The 15,652-nt window shown below is 43.2% G+C and overlaps 1 protein-coding gene across 1 annotated transcript; it reads right to left on the bottom strand.

The window, feature by feature from the left end:
• Nucleotides 1-1,480: 1,480 nt before the first annotated feature.
• Nucleotides 1,481-12,180, bottom strand: RPS15A (ribosomal protein S15a). The gene is made up of 5 exons (XM_063143286.1): nucleotides 12,103-12,180; nucleotides 8,897-9,034; nucleotides 6,521-6,600; nucleotides 2,030-2,115; nucleotides 1,481-1,619 (listed from the first exon to the last, which is right to left on the bottom strand). The coding sequence occupies exons 2-5, from the start codon at nucleotides 9,027-9,029 to the stop codon at nucleotides 1,526-1,528; spliced, it is 393 nt and encodes a 130-aa protein (XP_062999356.1). The 5' UTR covers nucleotides 9,030-9,034; nucleotides 12,103-12,180; the 3' UTR covers nucleotides 1,481-1,525.
• Nucleotides 12,181-15,652: the final 3,472 nt, after the last annotated feature.

A 15,652-nucleotide genomic window follows, 5' to 3' on the forward strand; every position in this document is an offset into this window, starting at 1 on the left:
AAGAAACTCATGTTAAAGAGTTATGCGGAATGAAGAACACTTTAAACTTTTTTTTGTTTTCAGCTCAGTTGGAACCAGCCACAGAAAGCGCAATAGGACAGGGCTGGATGACGGATGTGAAACATACCAGATCAGACGTAGGACTTGAACATCCACCATTCTCCAAGCAAGCACACAATGCTACAACCACCCAGCAACCATAAACTCCTCTAAACCATTGTCTCTGCTCCTGGGAGAGAAAACTAGCAAAGCGCACCAAACACTGCATCAGTCCTATGATATATCGGAGCCATAGTAAAACCATTCATGGAGATGAAGAGCTAGAACTGGATGCAATACTCAAGATGAGGCCTAACCAGGGCTGAATAGAGGGGAACCAGTACCTCGCGAGGTTCGGAAGCTATACTTCTATTAATGCAGCCCAAAATAGCATTTGCTTTTTTTGCAGTCACATCACACTGTTGGCCCATATTCAGCTTGTGATCTACAATTCCAAGATCCTTCTCACATGTAGTATTGCTGAGCCAAGTATCCCCCATCTTGTAACTGTGCAGGTGGTTTCTTTTTCCTAGGTGTAGCATTTATCTCTATTAAATTTAATTGTGTTGTTTTCAGCCCAGCACTCCAGCTTATCAACACCGCTTCGAAGTTTGTTTCTGTCTTCCAAGGTTTTAGCTATCCCACCTAATTTTATGTCATCTGCAAATTTTATAAGCATTCCCTGAACCTCCTCATCAATGAAAACATTGAAGAGCACTTATAGGCTCCTTCCAACTCTACTATTCTATGCTTCTAGGAACTGCCAATCATGAAACTAAACCCCCTAGTCTCTCTCCCCCCACACCAGTGTTTTCCTTATTGAGAGCTTGAGGAAAAAACAGATCAATTTTGGGTGACACAATTATCTGTGTTTCTCAGGCTCCCGAAGACAGGGGATCAAGAAGTCATTCTTGCCAACCAAGCTAACGTGGCATCAGAGATTAGAGTGTGGACTTTGAACAGGGATGCTTGGAATCAATTCCGTCCTTCGTCATAAAGCTCATTGGGTGACCTTGAAGGTAGTCACCACCTCTTAGCCTAACCTTACATCAAAGCGCGGTGGGATAAAAGGGCTGTGTCTACTAAAGGGGGATGGGGTGGCACAGATAAAGACCAGAAACTGCACAAAGCTTATAGAAACCAAGTCACAGACTTACTCTTATATTGCATATCATTATTCTCTTAAATGTTTTGGAGCACAGGTGTATGCATTTATTCTACATAAGCAGTACGACTGAGAAGACAATCTGGGCTATTGTACATCAGCACAGGTGCTCAGAGGCGACACTATAACACTTCGCTCACCTTACAGCGCAACGTAAAACGTACTGTTACCTGGGTAGTGTTATATACCAGTCGGAAAAATTTAAGATTTTTGGTGCACTTGCCCAGTGCCCACAGAAGAAGGATTTAACTTTTAAGACACAGGCTGCAAACAGTCCGTTTGAGCGGTTTATTGGTCTGCCTGTTTTGTTTTTTTACAAGTTTAGAAAAAGAATCCCAGGATTTTCCCTCCTGTGTGTTTTCGCCTAGCTTCCTCGTGGTCCATGATGCCCGCTGAAGTGGTCAGCACAATGTACCTATTAAAAGAGGAGGAAAACGCAAATTCAGAAAGCGGAATTTCAACCTCGCTTCAGAAAATACACCGGCTCAAAAACTAAATGCAAATCTGAATTCTGTAAAGACAGCGATTTGACAAGTGTGGAAATAAAAATTATACATGGATCGCAGCTCACCAGCATGCCGAATCAACAGAAAAGCAACAAGTGTTAAATAGGAGTCAGATGCGACAGGTCAAGTGCCAATAGTGCTGGCTTTATATCTAGAGTGATGAATTTCCATGACACTGATGGAATCAACATCCTTTTAATACCCACACACATCGCTTTCCTGCTCTGCGGAGCTGATAACAGAGAGGAGCCTGGGCAGAATTCGCAATACATCCTCATCACAAGCTTCAGCAGCTCAGTTCTGCACAGCCAACACTTACCCAAACTGACGTGAGGGCAGCAGGTTGTTCTGCCATTTTTCCAAATCTTTCAGCTGGACATCAAATCTGGGACTGATCACACCGCACTATCAAACAAGGCAAAGGGGGGCGGGGGGGCGGATAAGAGACATTAATGCTATTACTTACGCAGCTACTTTTGTTTCGTTAGTGATATTAAAAATTTTAATTTTAAAATTTTATGAACTGAATTCCCTTCCTAGAGATGAGAATGATTACAAAATGATCCTAGAATTCAAGTTCTAGGGCTCATCTACACCAAACAGAATATTCCACTATGAAAGCGGTATATAAAAGGCAGGAGCCACACTCCTGCTTTATAGTGGTATTGAAGTGCGCTGACAACTGTTGGGGCCCATTGACACCTACCATATACCGTTTTCATACCGCTATAATAATACAAATTATTTATTTCTTACTCGCCTCTCCCTTTGGATCGAGGTGGGGAACAACATTAGTACAAGAATCAACACATCTTAAAAATACTTGATTTCACATTCATCTGGGCTTGGGTAGGCCTGCCGGAAAAGGGTAGTTTTCAAAGCTGTCTTAAAATCACAGAGAGAGTTATATCCTGCTTGGTGTGGCTGATGCCTTTTATACACCCCTTTCATAGTGCAATATCCTGCCTGGTGTAGATGAGGCCCTAGTTTATGGAACTTTCCATTTGGAGGGCAGGTTGAGGCAAAACAAGATTATTCGCTTGAAGCAGCCTGCCCACATGTTTGGTACCATCTACAGCTATTTCTGCTTAGGCTCGTTAAAACTGAGACACCTTTGTTTTTCACTGGACGATGAAGGCAGTGCAGTACTTCTACTGGGAACAAAGGAAGTGAGGCAGGTGGCTACTAGGAGGAGGACTTTCTCCGCTGTGGCACCCCGGTTGTGGAATGAGCTCCCCAGAGAGGTCCGCCTGGCGCCTACACTGTACTCCTTTCGCCGCCAGCTGAAGACCTTTTTATTCTCTCAGTATTTTAACACTTTTAAACATTTAAATTTTACTGTTTTAACTCTGTATTTTAATTTTATATCAATTTTGCTGCGTGGTTTTTATCCTGGTTGTGCTTTTTAGACTGTGTTTTGTATTTGTGTTTGTATTTGTATTTGGTTGTTTTATTATGGTTTTAATTTTTGTGAACCGCCCAGAGAGCTTCGGCTATTGGGCGATATAAAAATGTAATAAATAAATAAATAAATAAATAAAATAAACAGAATACTGATGTGTTGGAATTTTATGAAACTCTTCCTGACAGGACATTAAAGATAACAAAAAAGGGGAGGAAGGGGGAGGAGAAAAAGATCTTGCTGTTTCTGTGCTCTTTCCATATTTTATCATCATGCCTTGAGGAAGAGTTCTGACAGACTCAAAGGATTCCCTATTTTGTGACATTCATTTGGTCTCAATAAAGGTACTTTGCTTGCTAAGATTATTTTTAAATGGATTCACGCAGCTACCCGATTTTTTTATTACTTCAATAAGAAATGGTTCAATATTTTGACATGAATATATAGAATTTCGTCCTGTCCACTTGATTTTTGTTTCATATGTTTTTTTGTAGAAAATTAGGTATGGAATTGATATAACTGTTTTGCTGCAATTCTTTGAACACAATGCAACAAACTGACTACTTTTGGAAAAGTCTTCCAGCTGAGTGGCAGAGAACCTCAATAAGAAAAAAGAAGTCATTTCGGCCTCTAAATGTAGCAATCAAGCCAGAGGAGAGAAATCTGATGCCCAGCAGGATATAAAACCAGGACTAGGATAAGGAACAAGACTACAAAAGTCCATGCTTCTTCATACATCTGTTCAGGCTTCATCAAGGAGTATTGTTTTGTTGTTGAGATGTGAATATTCTAGAATTTTTTTAAACTACCAGGAAGCAGGGAACATGTTTGCACAAACTGAAATATACAAACTGAAATATACAAAGCCAAAGATTTACCACTTTAGAAACACACACTAAGGATATCCGAAGAGCCCTGCTGGATCAGACCAAGGGTCCATCTAGTCCAGCACTCTGTTCACACAGTGGCCAACCAGCCATCGACTAGGAACCCATAAGCAGGACATGGTGCAAAAGAACCCTCCCGCCCATGTTCCCCAGCAACTGGTGTTTGTAGGCTTTCTGCCTCTGATACTGGAGGTTGCCCTTAACCATCAGGACTAGTAGCCATTGGTAGCCTTCCCCTCCAGGAACTTATCAAACTCCCTAAGCTATCTAAACTGGTGGCCATCACTACATCTTGTGGCAGTGAATTCCATAGTTTAGCTAAGTGCTGTGTGAAGAAGTCCTTCCTTTTATCTGTCCTGAACCTCCCACCAATCAGCTTCATGGGATGACCCCATCTGTTTCTAGTATTATGGGAGAAGGAGAAAAATGCCTCCCTTCCTCCACACCACGCATAATTTTGTACACCTCTATCACGTCTCCCCTTAGCCTCCTTTTCCCCAAGTTGAACAACCCCAGCTGTTACAATCTTCCCTCATAGGGGAGATGTTCCTGTCTCTTGATCATTTTAATTGCCCTTTTCTGCACTTTCTCCAGCTCTGCGATATCTTTTTTTTAGGTGTGGTGACCAACACTGTACACAGTACAGTACTCTAACATTTAGCACTTAAAACTGTACTTTGGGGCACATTTATTAAGCAGAAAAGGTATACAATTCATTCAAGTTATAAATATAATCCATTTCAAAGAGTGAGGCATTAACAGCTGCAACCTAATGGTTCGAAGCTTATCAATTTGCCAGGTCTTTCTCCACGTCCTGTTCCTACTCAGTTTTTCCAGGCAACCACGTTGCTGGATAAAACATTCCACTTCCACAAAAAATTAGTAGGCTTTCAGACTTCACAACTGATAGGTCTGAAATCAAGTTCAAGAATTACTGGCAAGATTAAGAAAGCAGAGTTGCACGATTCACTGACAAAGTCAAAATCCAGTTGGAAGCAAAAGTGTCAGATTATACAAACGCTCTGTATTATTTCCTTACAGCATGACCTTATTCCAAGATTCCTCTTCCCACAGAAGGAAGCAGAGGACCAATTGGTGACAGGCTGAGATAGCCAGTTAAGTGGCATCCTAAGGGCCTTCACTAGCCTCAGCGCTAGGAATAAAAATGTTACTACTGCACCGCCTTCTGCTATTAGTAATGGGTTTATAAGACAAGCAGAGCAAAGTAGGTGCCTGACCATCTGCCAGTTTTCAGGTTAGCAGCTCAAGTCAGCTTGTGCAGTAGATAACAAAATAGAATCATAGAATAGTAGAGTTGGAAGGGGCCTATAAGGCCATATGAGCTTCTCCTGTTTCAGTACTTCTAGAACCCGTGGGAACAAGAATCTGGTGAGTGTTCAGTGTAAACTGCCCAGAGATTAGGCTGTTGGGCAGTATAAATATGTAATAAATAAATAAATAAATAAATTAGCCCCCTGCTCAATGCAGGAATCCACATAAGAACCACCATGCTGGATCAGACCAAGGGTCCATCTAGTCCAGCACTCCGTTCAAAGAGTGGCCAACCAGCTGTTGACCAGGGACCCACAAGCAGGACAAAGCACATCAGCACCCTTTCACCCATGTTCCCCAGCAACTGGTGTATACAGCCCTACTGCCTCTGATACTGGAGAGAGCAAATAGCCATCAGGACCAGAAGACACTGATAGCCTTCTCCTCCAGGAATTTATCCACCCCACCCCACCCCTTTTAAAGCCATCCAAATTGGTGGCCATATCTTGTGGTAGTGAATTCCATAGTTTAATTTTGTGCTCTGTGAAGAAATCCTTCCTTTTATCTGTCTCAAATCTCTCACCAATCAGCTTCATGGGATGATCCCATTGGGTTCTAGTATTATGAGAGAGGGAGGAAAATGTCTCTGCATCCACATTCCCCACACCATGTATTAAGAACCTAAGAAGTGCTGTGCTGATCAGGCCAAGGGTCCATCTAGTCCAGCACTCTGTTCGCACAGTGGCCAACCAGCCATCAGCCAGGGATGAACAAGCAGGACATGGTGCAACAGCACTCTCCCACCACGTTCCCCAGCAACTGGTGCACACAGGCTTATTGCCTCGAATACTGGAGATAGCACACAACCATCAGGGCTAGAAGCCATTGATAGTCTTTGCCTCCAAGAATTTATCCAACCCCCTTTTAGAGCCATCCAGATTGGTGGCCACCATTACATCTTGTGGTAGTGAGTCCCATGATTTAACTATGCGCTGTGTGGTCACCCCTTAGCTTCCTTTTTTGCAAGCTAAATGATCCTAGAAAAAGAGAGACGGTGCACAACATCAATGATCCACTGGCATTCCTTACTACGAGAAATTCTGCCTCCAGACAAGTCAACCCGCATTTACCCCCTACCATAAGACCCCAAATACATTCGATTTCCCTCCAAGTGGGATGAATTTAAGTATATCTGACAAACAGATCTTCCAAGTTAAGGTCAATGGCATAAGCAGAAGCCAGATCCTACCTTGTTGAGTCTGCCTGTGAGGTTAACAACAATCTTCCCAGCTCTATGGTCATCAATGATCTCAAATTCACCTATGTAACCTGTGAATTAAAGAAAAGGACTTAAACCAGCAAAACAAGAACCAAATCGACAGCCTAATGGAGCCTGTTTCCCTTCATGAACTGCTTGACTATTTCAGTGGGTATTATGCTCTCATATTAGAGCTGCAAGGATATACAATCCAATGTAAAATCAAGAATTTTTAAGATGTGTTGATTCCTGTACTAATGTTGTTCCCCGCCTTGATCCAAAGGGAGAGGCGGGTAAGAAATAAGTAAATATATTATTATTATTATTATTATTATTATTATTATTATTATTATTATTATTATTATTATTATTAGTGTGGCATAGTGAATAGTATTGGATTGGGACCAGGAAGACTTGGGTTCAAATCCCTGTCCTGCCACACTGCTTGATCACACACCAGCTGATCAGTGACTTGCCCTTTGGCAAGTCATTGGCCAAATTTGGACATCATCTTAAACCAGGATTCCTGGCTTAATAAACCACAATGTGACCAAGCAGCAAGCTAATCCATGCAGCCTGTTCATTCCTGCTTCTCGCCTCCCTTCATGCAAGCTGGTAAACAAAGCAGGAAGGGATAGCTTTGAGTTATGTTCCAACCTGGAATTATGGTTATTTGCCCCCAAACAAGCCAAGATTGTAAGTAAACTTTAAACCATGGTTTATTATTGTCTTACAAATCCTCACACTTAACCATAATCCAGGGTTTGGATGCAACACAAAGTTATCTATCCCTTCCTGGTTTATTTACCGACTTTACCTTGCTCTAGGGGAATAGATGGAATTATTGCACCACTTTGCAGGTACAACCTGAGAGTGATTTTAGGGACAACAGAAAATTATGTTCGAAATGTTGATCAATTCCATCAATACAAGATTCTGATATTCAGCAACAGACAGCTTGCTGGGATTACTTAAATCAGTCTCTTAGATCGCTTTTCCGCTAACACCAGCTCCTTTTTTAAATCTGCAGGCAGAAGCAAACTATAGGACATAGTATTGGGGCTGAATTAATAAAACAAAACCTTAAATTAGATCACAAGAGACTTCAAAAACTGCCTACAAGCTTTTATCCATAAATAATCTGCACAAAGATGGAAGCAGCTTCTTGTCTATAAATTCCTCTATGATTGCGACTTCTATCATAAATAAACCTAGATCGTGTTGTTCAATTGCAATGTTCATATGGACAGATTAAATGAATTCTTGGCTACAAAGTCTGCTTACTATACCTTATTTCATGTAAACTAGAAAAAGGCACCTGTGTTATGCCTGCAGACTGTGCAAATAGTGGCCTTAGATATCCACTATGGAATAAACTTACAAAGGAAAGGAAAGGAACCTCTCGTGCAAGCACTGAGTCATTACTGACTCTTGGAGGGACGCCAGCTTTCGCTGACGTTTTCTTGGCAGGCCTTATAGCGGGGTGGTTTGCCGTTGCCTTCCCTGGCCATTATTACCTTTCCCCCAGCTAACTGGGTACTCATTTTACCGACCTCGGGAGGATGGAAGGCTGAGTCGACCCGAGCCGGCTGCCTGAGAACCAGCTTCCGCTGGGATCGAACTCAGGCTGTGGGAAGAGTTTCAGCTGCAGAAACTGCTGCTTTACCACTCTGCGCCACACGAGGCTCGTTCAAACTTACAAAGCAAGCGTCTAAATTTGAGTCCTCTTCATTGTGTGCTGGTCCCTTTTACATGAAATCGAGGGAACATGTTCTAGCCTTTTTGTTGAGCAAGGTTACCAATATTTGTTAAACATTAGACCTTTAAATGATAAAATTAACTGCACAGTCCAATGCATACAGGATTATGATTTTCCTTGCCCTTGTAAGTCCAGGGTGCTAGCCAAGTCAAAAATTGTAGTTGCCAGCCCCCCACCTCGTAGTCATTTCCAAGGGAAAGGCAGGCAGGCAGGCAGGCATGCCAACTAAACAATAAACTCATGATGAGAATAAAGATGGAAGGTCCCTGAACCCCAGAGGACAGATGGGACGTAAGTGTGGTTATTTTAAAAAAGACTGCTTACATTGTACAATCCGAAGGAGCAAATTAGTTTATGAATCATAACCACCACCTCCCACCCACTCAAGTATTCTGACCTGCTTTCTTGGGAAAAACAGTATGCAACCACACACACCATGGTCTTCTCCAACTGAACCACGTTTACTTCTAACCAGTTCAGTCTAGTTTCAACATAATTCTCATTCAAATTTTGAATTATCTTGCGTTCACTAGCATCTTCTCCAGCCAAAGTAAGGATGAATTTCCAGATTATTACACCAAGGCTTCACATCCATTCTGTGGACTTACCATGCTTCATCATCACAGTTAAGAACCGGACAATTACTTTGGAGCACGGTCTAATGAGAACTTGACGCTTTCCACGCTTCTCTGCATTATTGATGCTTTTAAGAGCATCCGCCAGAACATTCATGCGCACCATGATGCCTGTATGGATAAAATAGACATGCTTAAGTGAGAGGCCATGCCCTTGACATATATCAGTGATTGTCAAACGGTGGCTTACCAGACTGATTATGGATGCTGGAAGTGGCACAAAACATAGGATATGAATTAAAAGGGGTCACCAACACGCTCTTTTTGAACAAAGGAAAAAATCCTCATGTCTGAAAATCAGTATCATCCATCACTGCTGTGCAACATATTCCCACTCTCAATTGCAAATAAAGAATGAGTTAAAATCTTTTAGTCAACCAACTGCTTAATTCTGCAAGCTTCTGTGCCATTTGGCTCTTCCTAAGATAAGTGATTGTGAGGGTAATGAGTGGATGACGTAAGGTAGTAAGTGGATGATAGAATAGCTTAGCCACTGCCAACTGCAGCAAGTAGCGACTGCCATAGACAATGAAGTATCTGTAGCAAGTCTTTTATTGCAAGAGTACTGTCCACAGAGCCCTGCTGGATCAGACCAAAGGTCCATCTAGTCCAGCATTCTGTTCACACAATGGCCAACCAGCTGTTGACCAGGAACCCACAAGCAGGACACGAGTGGAACAGCACCCTCCCGCCCATGTTCCCCAGCAACTGGTGTACATAGTTATTACATTTAACGCAGTGTGATGTTTGCAGATTTAAAAATGCAAACACAAACAGCATCTTGTCTTAAAACTCATTACTGAATTCCTCCAGGCGTCCCCAGAAGACCATGCTCCCTTCCTCAACTGCCAATTGTTGAGTGGTTTCCCAGCATTATGATTTGGGGGGGGCAGTTTTCTCCCCATTCTAAACTATTCAAATACTTCTCCTAAGACTTTGTTACTAGCAGAAAGAGATTTAAGCTAGAACACCCAGGTATTTGGGGACATTTTTTGCTCCTTTCACCACTGGAACGCCTCCTCAACACACACACAACCAAGAGCTTCTCTCTCATGGAATTGTCCTTGGGTTGAAAGAGCTACTGTGGCCCTGCCACAAAACGAAGAGATGATACATTAGGAAATGTGTGTGCTTCTTCCACACTAAAATAACCAGAAGTGCTAACCTCTTTTTCAAAGAGTTCCAGCAATCCAAAATAACAAAAGTGTAGATTTAGACCAGCCTTGCAAACTAATCCGCAAGAGTTTATTTCGCCCACCTGCTTTCACAGTTATCTCTAGTACATGAACAACTTGAAATCAAGGAACAGTGCCTCCAGTTTACAAGAGCCAGTCTGATTCCACCAGGAGTAACTACTTACAAGCCTAGGTTGTGTGGGGTTGTTCAAATAACACTGCAGAACAAATTAAATGTTTGTTTAAAACTTAAGAGTATCTCACGCATGAAACAAGATGGTTTGTGAAGTTGTGGAATTGCTTTATCTGGACAATACCAAGTAGATGTCAAGAATAATTAAATTACCCTGTCTAAAGACACAGGGACTGGATCAGAGAGATCTTCCGAGACCAAGCAGTCTACTTGAGTTTAAGATGTAGTCATATTTTCTCCCCAGAAAGACCCTAAGATGTAGTTGTTATGACTATAGGAGTGAAAGAGGCACCATACTGTATATATGCTCAAGGGAACTCACTCATCATGTTTCATGTTTTCAGGGCAGAAGCCAATAACCGTTTTTACAACAAGTTCTAGGACTATAGTCCAAAAAAGGCCCCGGACACCAGGTTTCTCACCCGAATCAAGTTCACTTAACACAGAAGTTAAATAACGCTAAGACAACATTGTCCATTGGCAACCTAGTCAAACAGATCAGTGGTGGCAACTAGCAAAATACTCTTGATAACAATATGTTCAGACTCTGAACACTACTTGGGTGCCTTCCAGATAATTTGGGCTACAACCCCTGAGCCCAATGGGAGTGCAATGCAAAACATCTAGGGGACACAAGGCTGGAATATTAGTCCCTGGGGAGCAACTGGGGAACATCTACTACTGACTTGATGCCCTGCCGGACATGTTGGAACACTGGTCTAATTCAGCAGGGCTCTTATTTGTCACAGTGTTTTTACTGCAATAGACCAACACGGCTACGCATTTGGGATTTAATACAGCTTAGTCAGCCGTGCTATTGATTTCACATTCAAAATCACACAAGAGATGCATTTGTCTCCCTTTATGCTGCTTGCAAGACTAACACTAATCTCTGAGTATAGATCCAAGCGTGGGCAACTTGCGGGCCCTCCAAATGTTTTGGCCTACAACTCCCATCAGCCCTAGCCTAGTCAATGGTGAGGGATGATTGGAATTGCAGGCCAAAACCTCTGGAAAATTGTCCACCTTGGTATAGAATCACATTGGGCACCAATACTTTGCCCAAACCATCAATTACAAAAGGCTGACCACATGGCAACAAGGCAAACTGCCCTCTTTAAAACTTGGAAGCTGGACACCGCATACACTTTACATTCCTACAATTCTTTGTCCCAGGTATCTAATACTTTAAATAGCAATGCAAAATTGGAGCAGACCCATGCCCCCACAGACCCCCCCTCCCACCCCCACCCAAATAGGAACATAGGGAGCTGCCTTCTACTTCGTCGGTCCATCTAACCCAGTATTACAGACACTGACTGGCAGCAGCTCTGCAGAGTTTCAGGCATTTTTAATCCTCCCTTTCCTGGAAATGCCGGGGATCAAACCTGGGACCTTCTACACGCAAAACCTCTTGAGGCAGGGCCGCTCTTCTCCATGCTTTCCGCGATACCCAACGGGGTTTACTTCCAGGTAAAGGCGCGTATGCATAAAGTCGCAGCCCGAGACAGCCCCGCCGCTGCTCCCTGCTTGCCTCTGGCGCCAGGCCTCTCCCCTCACCCAGCCAGCCAGCCAGCAAGGCCAACTCCAGAATCCTGGGCATTCCTCTCCCAGCCCATCCATCCACCCACCCGGGCCCCGTTCAGGCCACCCCCGCGAGGGCCAGGGGCAGCGCCGCCAGCCCCAAAGGAGCTGTACCGGTCGTGCAGAGTCCCACCTTCCAGGAACCGGGGCGACAGCGGGCCAAGGGTAGGGGATGGATTCGATACGCGGCAGATACTAGCGGGGACCGACCCCAGCTCTCTACTTACCAGTGCAGCAAGATGGCGGAAAAAGGAAGGCGGCCGGGCGCGCGCGGGGTGTTATGGGAAATCGAGGCGGTAGGATAACAAGGAAGTGAGGGAGACTCTCGCGAGATCTAACCCTCTTCCGTTCATAGGCTTTGGGATGGAGAGCAGTTCATCCACCCAATTCATCCTGACGGCTTAGAGAATCATAGAGCATTAAAAAAAAAGTGGGTGTAGAGTAACCAGACTGACAGCATAATCTTTTATACTGTATTCAGTTCAATGAGACTTACTCCCAGGTATAGAATTTCTAGAATCCTAGCCCCACTTAACCTGAGAATTATTCCCATTGAACTCAGTGGGGCTTACTTCTGAGTAGACAAGTACAGATTGTACTACTAGGGTTGGAGAATGTTGGGGATTATAGGATTATTTTTCCTGCCTAAATATCCATAGGATTGTACCCTTAATGTCTTTTAAACTATTCCCGCCCCCCAGTCTTTCGGAGTAGAAGTAAAGCTGCCCATGGAAATTAGTGGGGAAATCTAAGCAGGTGTGTTATTGTGATTAGCACAGCTGTAATTGGGCTGCAGTGTGTCCCATCCACGAATAGAAAGTAGCAACAGAGACAGGAGTACATGCTCGAACCAAGATCTGGATTTATGAGAGACATTTCTGTAGTTTTAAAGTAGTTGAAAGCACAAGACTCCTGCATGCAAGTGTGCAGATGAGGGGTGGATTTGGGCTGGGAGGAGGCCATTTAAATAAACAGCCTGTGGGTTGTTTTCCATGGAGTTTTAGCTGGGAATCCAAACCAGCCTGAGACCACTTCTGATCTGAGATTACAGCGGACTACCTTGCAGGGCTGTCATTATTATTTTATCCCACCCATCCTTGAAATAGCACGATGCAGGGTACATGGCTCCTCTCCCCACATTTTTCCCTCACGACAATCCTGTAAGGGAGGTAGGGTGTGAGAAAGGGGAGAGTGGCTGGCCCAAAATCCCACAGTGAGTTTCCTGGCTGAGGATGTGAACATGCAAGAACACTCAACCTGCAAAAAGGGCATAATAGCAGTAGACTATATTGCGGAGTTGTTATATGTGACTTATTCAGCCGCAAGCCCTAACCTGCAACATGGAAAATACAGTAGCAGCACTGGACAACACTGTAAAGGTGTTATATGCTACACTCCCAACTTCAGCCTGACCCTCAATTTCCAGTCAGGATATTATGACTGGACTACATTGCCGAGTTGTTGAAAATCACCCTCTTACTTTGTCCACCCCCCAATATTCAGAGTGAACTGCACTGCAGGAGCGTCCTAAATCCGTTTCTCCTAGCCAAAGACTACCCAATCTACAATACGGGGATAATGGGCTATATTAGCATTGGAAATTGATTTGGAAAGGCTAGTTCTTAAATCAGGAATGGGCCCTCCAGATGTTGTTGGACTTCAATTCCCATCAACCCTAGCCAATGAAGAGGGATGATGGGACCTGCAGTCAAACATCTGGAGGGCCAAACTTTCCCCATCCCAGTCTTAAATGTTTAAACACTTTAAAACAAAAAAAGCAGAACTTCTTTAAAAATGTGGAATAGGGCTAGAGTTAGAAAGGATACTTCTGCGCAGCAATCTCAGTGGCAGCTTTCTAAATGTTACCGGAAGTTACGGCGGTGTGTCACTCGTACCTTTTTTTCTATCTCTGTGGTGTAAACCAAGGCGCCAGGAAGAGGCTCTGAGCTTCCGGTGAACAAACTCCCAGCTGTCTTTTCGGTCCTTGTATCCAGCAGCAACCAAAACACTTCCGGAAAGGAGATGGGGGAAACAGCTCTCCTGGTAAGGCACTGAGAGGCACAGTCTGTCCCTTTCACAGAATCAAGTTCCAGAGACAGGTGATATAAAATCCTTTCCTTTCAAGGTAGGTTCCTACAGACTCACATATCACAATGAATCTTTATCAGCCGCTTGGAGGCAAAGAATCATAAAAGCAATGAAGGGGGCAGCCTAGGCGTTCTACATTAAGAACATCAGAAGAGCCCTGCTGGATTAGGCCAAGGGTCCATCTAGTCCAGCATTTTGTTCACACAGCAGCCAACCAGCTGTTGACCAGGGATCAACAAAGTAGGACATGGTGCAACAGCACCCTCCCACCTATGTTCCCCAGCAACTGGTGCACACAGGCTTACTGCCTCGAATACTGGACATAGAACACAGCAATCAGGGCTAGTAGCCATTGATAGCCTGAATGTTTCCTCTTTTCTGGTTAAAGCCCATGACCTACCAGTATCAGAGAAATCTGGGAAGAAAAAATAGCCCTACGGGGCATGCAAAGGGTGCCACCTTTCTTAAGTCCAGCAGTTACAGATACAAGCCAAACCTCTACAGTGCTACATGGTTATTGACCATCATTTTCCAGTATTATGCCCTTTTATCTCCCTTGCCTAAGCTAATGCCAATCATACAGCTACAATCTTGTTTTCCACGGAGTCACCATACAGGCCTGCGTAACGTATAGACTCGCTTTGCACCAGAAGGGTCATCTGCCCAAGTTGTGGATAGAGAAGGCTGCAAGGGGGACTCGCCCCACTGGAAAATGTTACATCTTCTCAACCCTTGATTTAGGACGTCTGAAGAGCCATGAATATAGCTCTTCTATCAGTCAAACTGCATGTAAGTTATAACAACCTTGCCAAGGTAAACTTGAGGAAGGCCACAGCCCACATCCTTGGGAAGGGAAAGGGAAAGGGAGGTATCAATAAGATGTGGAAATATTTTCAGCTTCCAAGGTGGATGCATCAGGCGTTTTCCTAGCACAGTTCTGGCAGTAGACAACATGCAACTTTAAAAACATAACACAGCACACAAAATGGAAAATAACTTAAGGGGAGCTTCAAAACTTCAGCAGCAGCCTTTAAGGCATTGCTGGTGAGCTCATACTTTTTTAGGAATTAATTTTCCTGGGTAGAATAAGAGAGAAAACAGGGAGACAGAGCCTCGCATACACATTCAATAAAATGTCACTGTCAACTTTCTTTTCTTCTATTAACATTTTTATTCAACTCTTAGCTTTCTAGGTATACATTTACCATCTGTCTATATTACACATTAATGCAATGAACAGGAAAGCAGCAACTTTGACAAAAAAAATGCCAAGTACACAAAAAGTATTTCTCCTTCCTCCAACAGTGTTTTCCCTTCTCCACCTTTGCACCCCGAATGCTTCATTCTATTACATTATTTTCCTCACATAATACACAGCTTTTCTACTGAAGCCACGGGATGGATGTTGGTTTAGATATGCTAAAATAAAATATACAAAAGCAAAGAGAGTGCGGGTAGGATACAGGGAAAGATGAAAGTGTTTTTGAAAGAAACCATTTTCATTCATTCATTCTTAGTTGTCACTAAAGCATTCTGAAGTTATTTATTGTATTTCACTGGAATTTTTAATTTCTCTTCAATACATGCTTCTTTGTTGCTGGTGTGTATAACTGATAGACACATGAATCACCATCATAGACTTCCAGTGACAAAAGTATAATTCGCTAATGAAGTATAATTCACTAACAG

This window comes from Elgaria multicarinata, chromosome 17, assembly GCF_023053635.1.
Source record: "Elgaria multicarinata webbii isolate HBS135686 ecotype San Diego chromosome 17, rElgMul1.1.pri, whole genome shotgun sequence".
Lineage (NCBI taxonomy): Eukaryota > Metazoa > Chordata > Lepidosauria > Squamata > Anguidae > Elgaria > Elgaria multicarinata.

Bases quoted from the DNA above. Each gene is read 5' to 3' on its own strand.
- RPS15A (XM_063143286.1), bottom strand. From the start codon at position 9,029: ATGGTGCGCATGAATGTTCTGGCGGATGCTCTTAAAAGCATCAATAAT. The intron at 6,601-8,896 runs GTAAGTCCACAG...TTTAATTCACAG, and splicing joins AACTGTGATGATGAAGCATG to GTTACATAGGTGAATTTGAG. The intron at 2,116-6,520 runs GTAGGATCTGGC...CTTGTTTGATAG, and splicing joins TCACAGGCAGACTCAACAAG to TGCGGTGTGATCAGTCCCAG.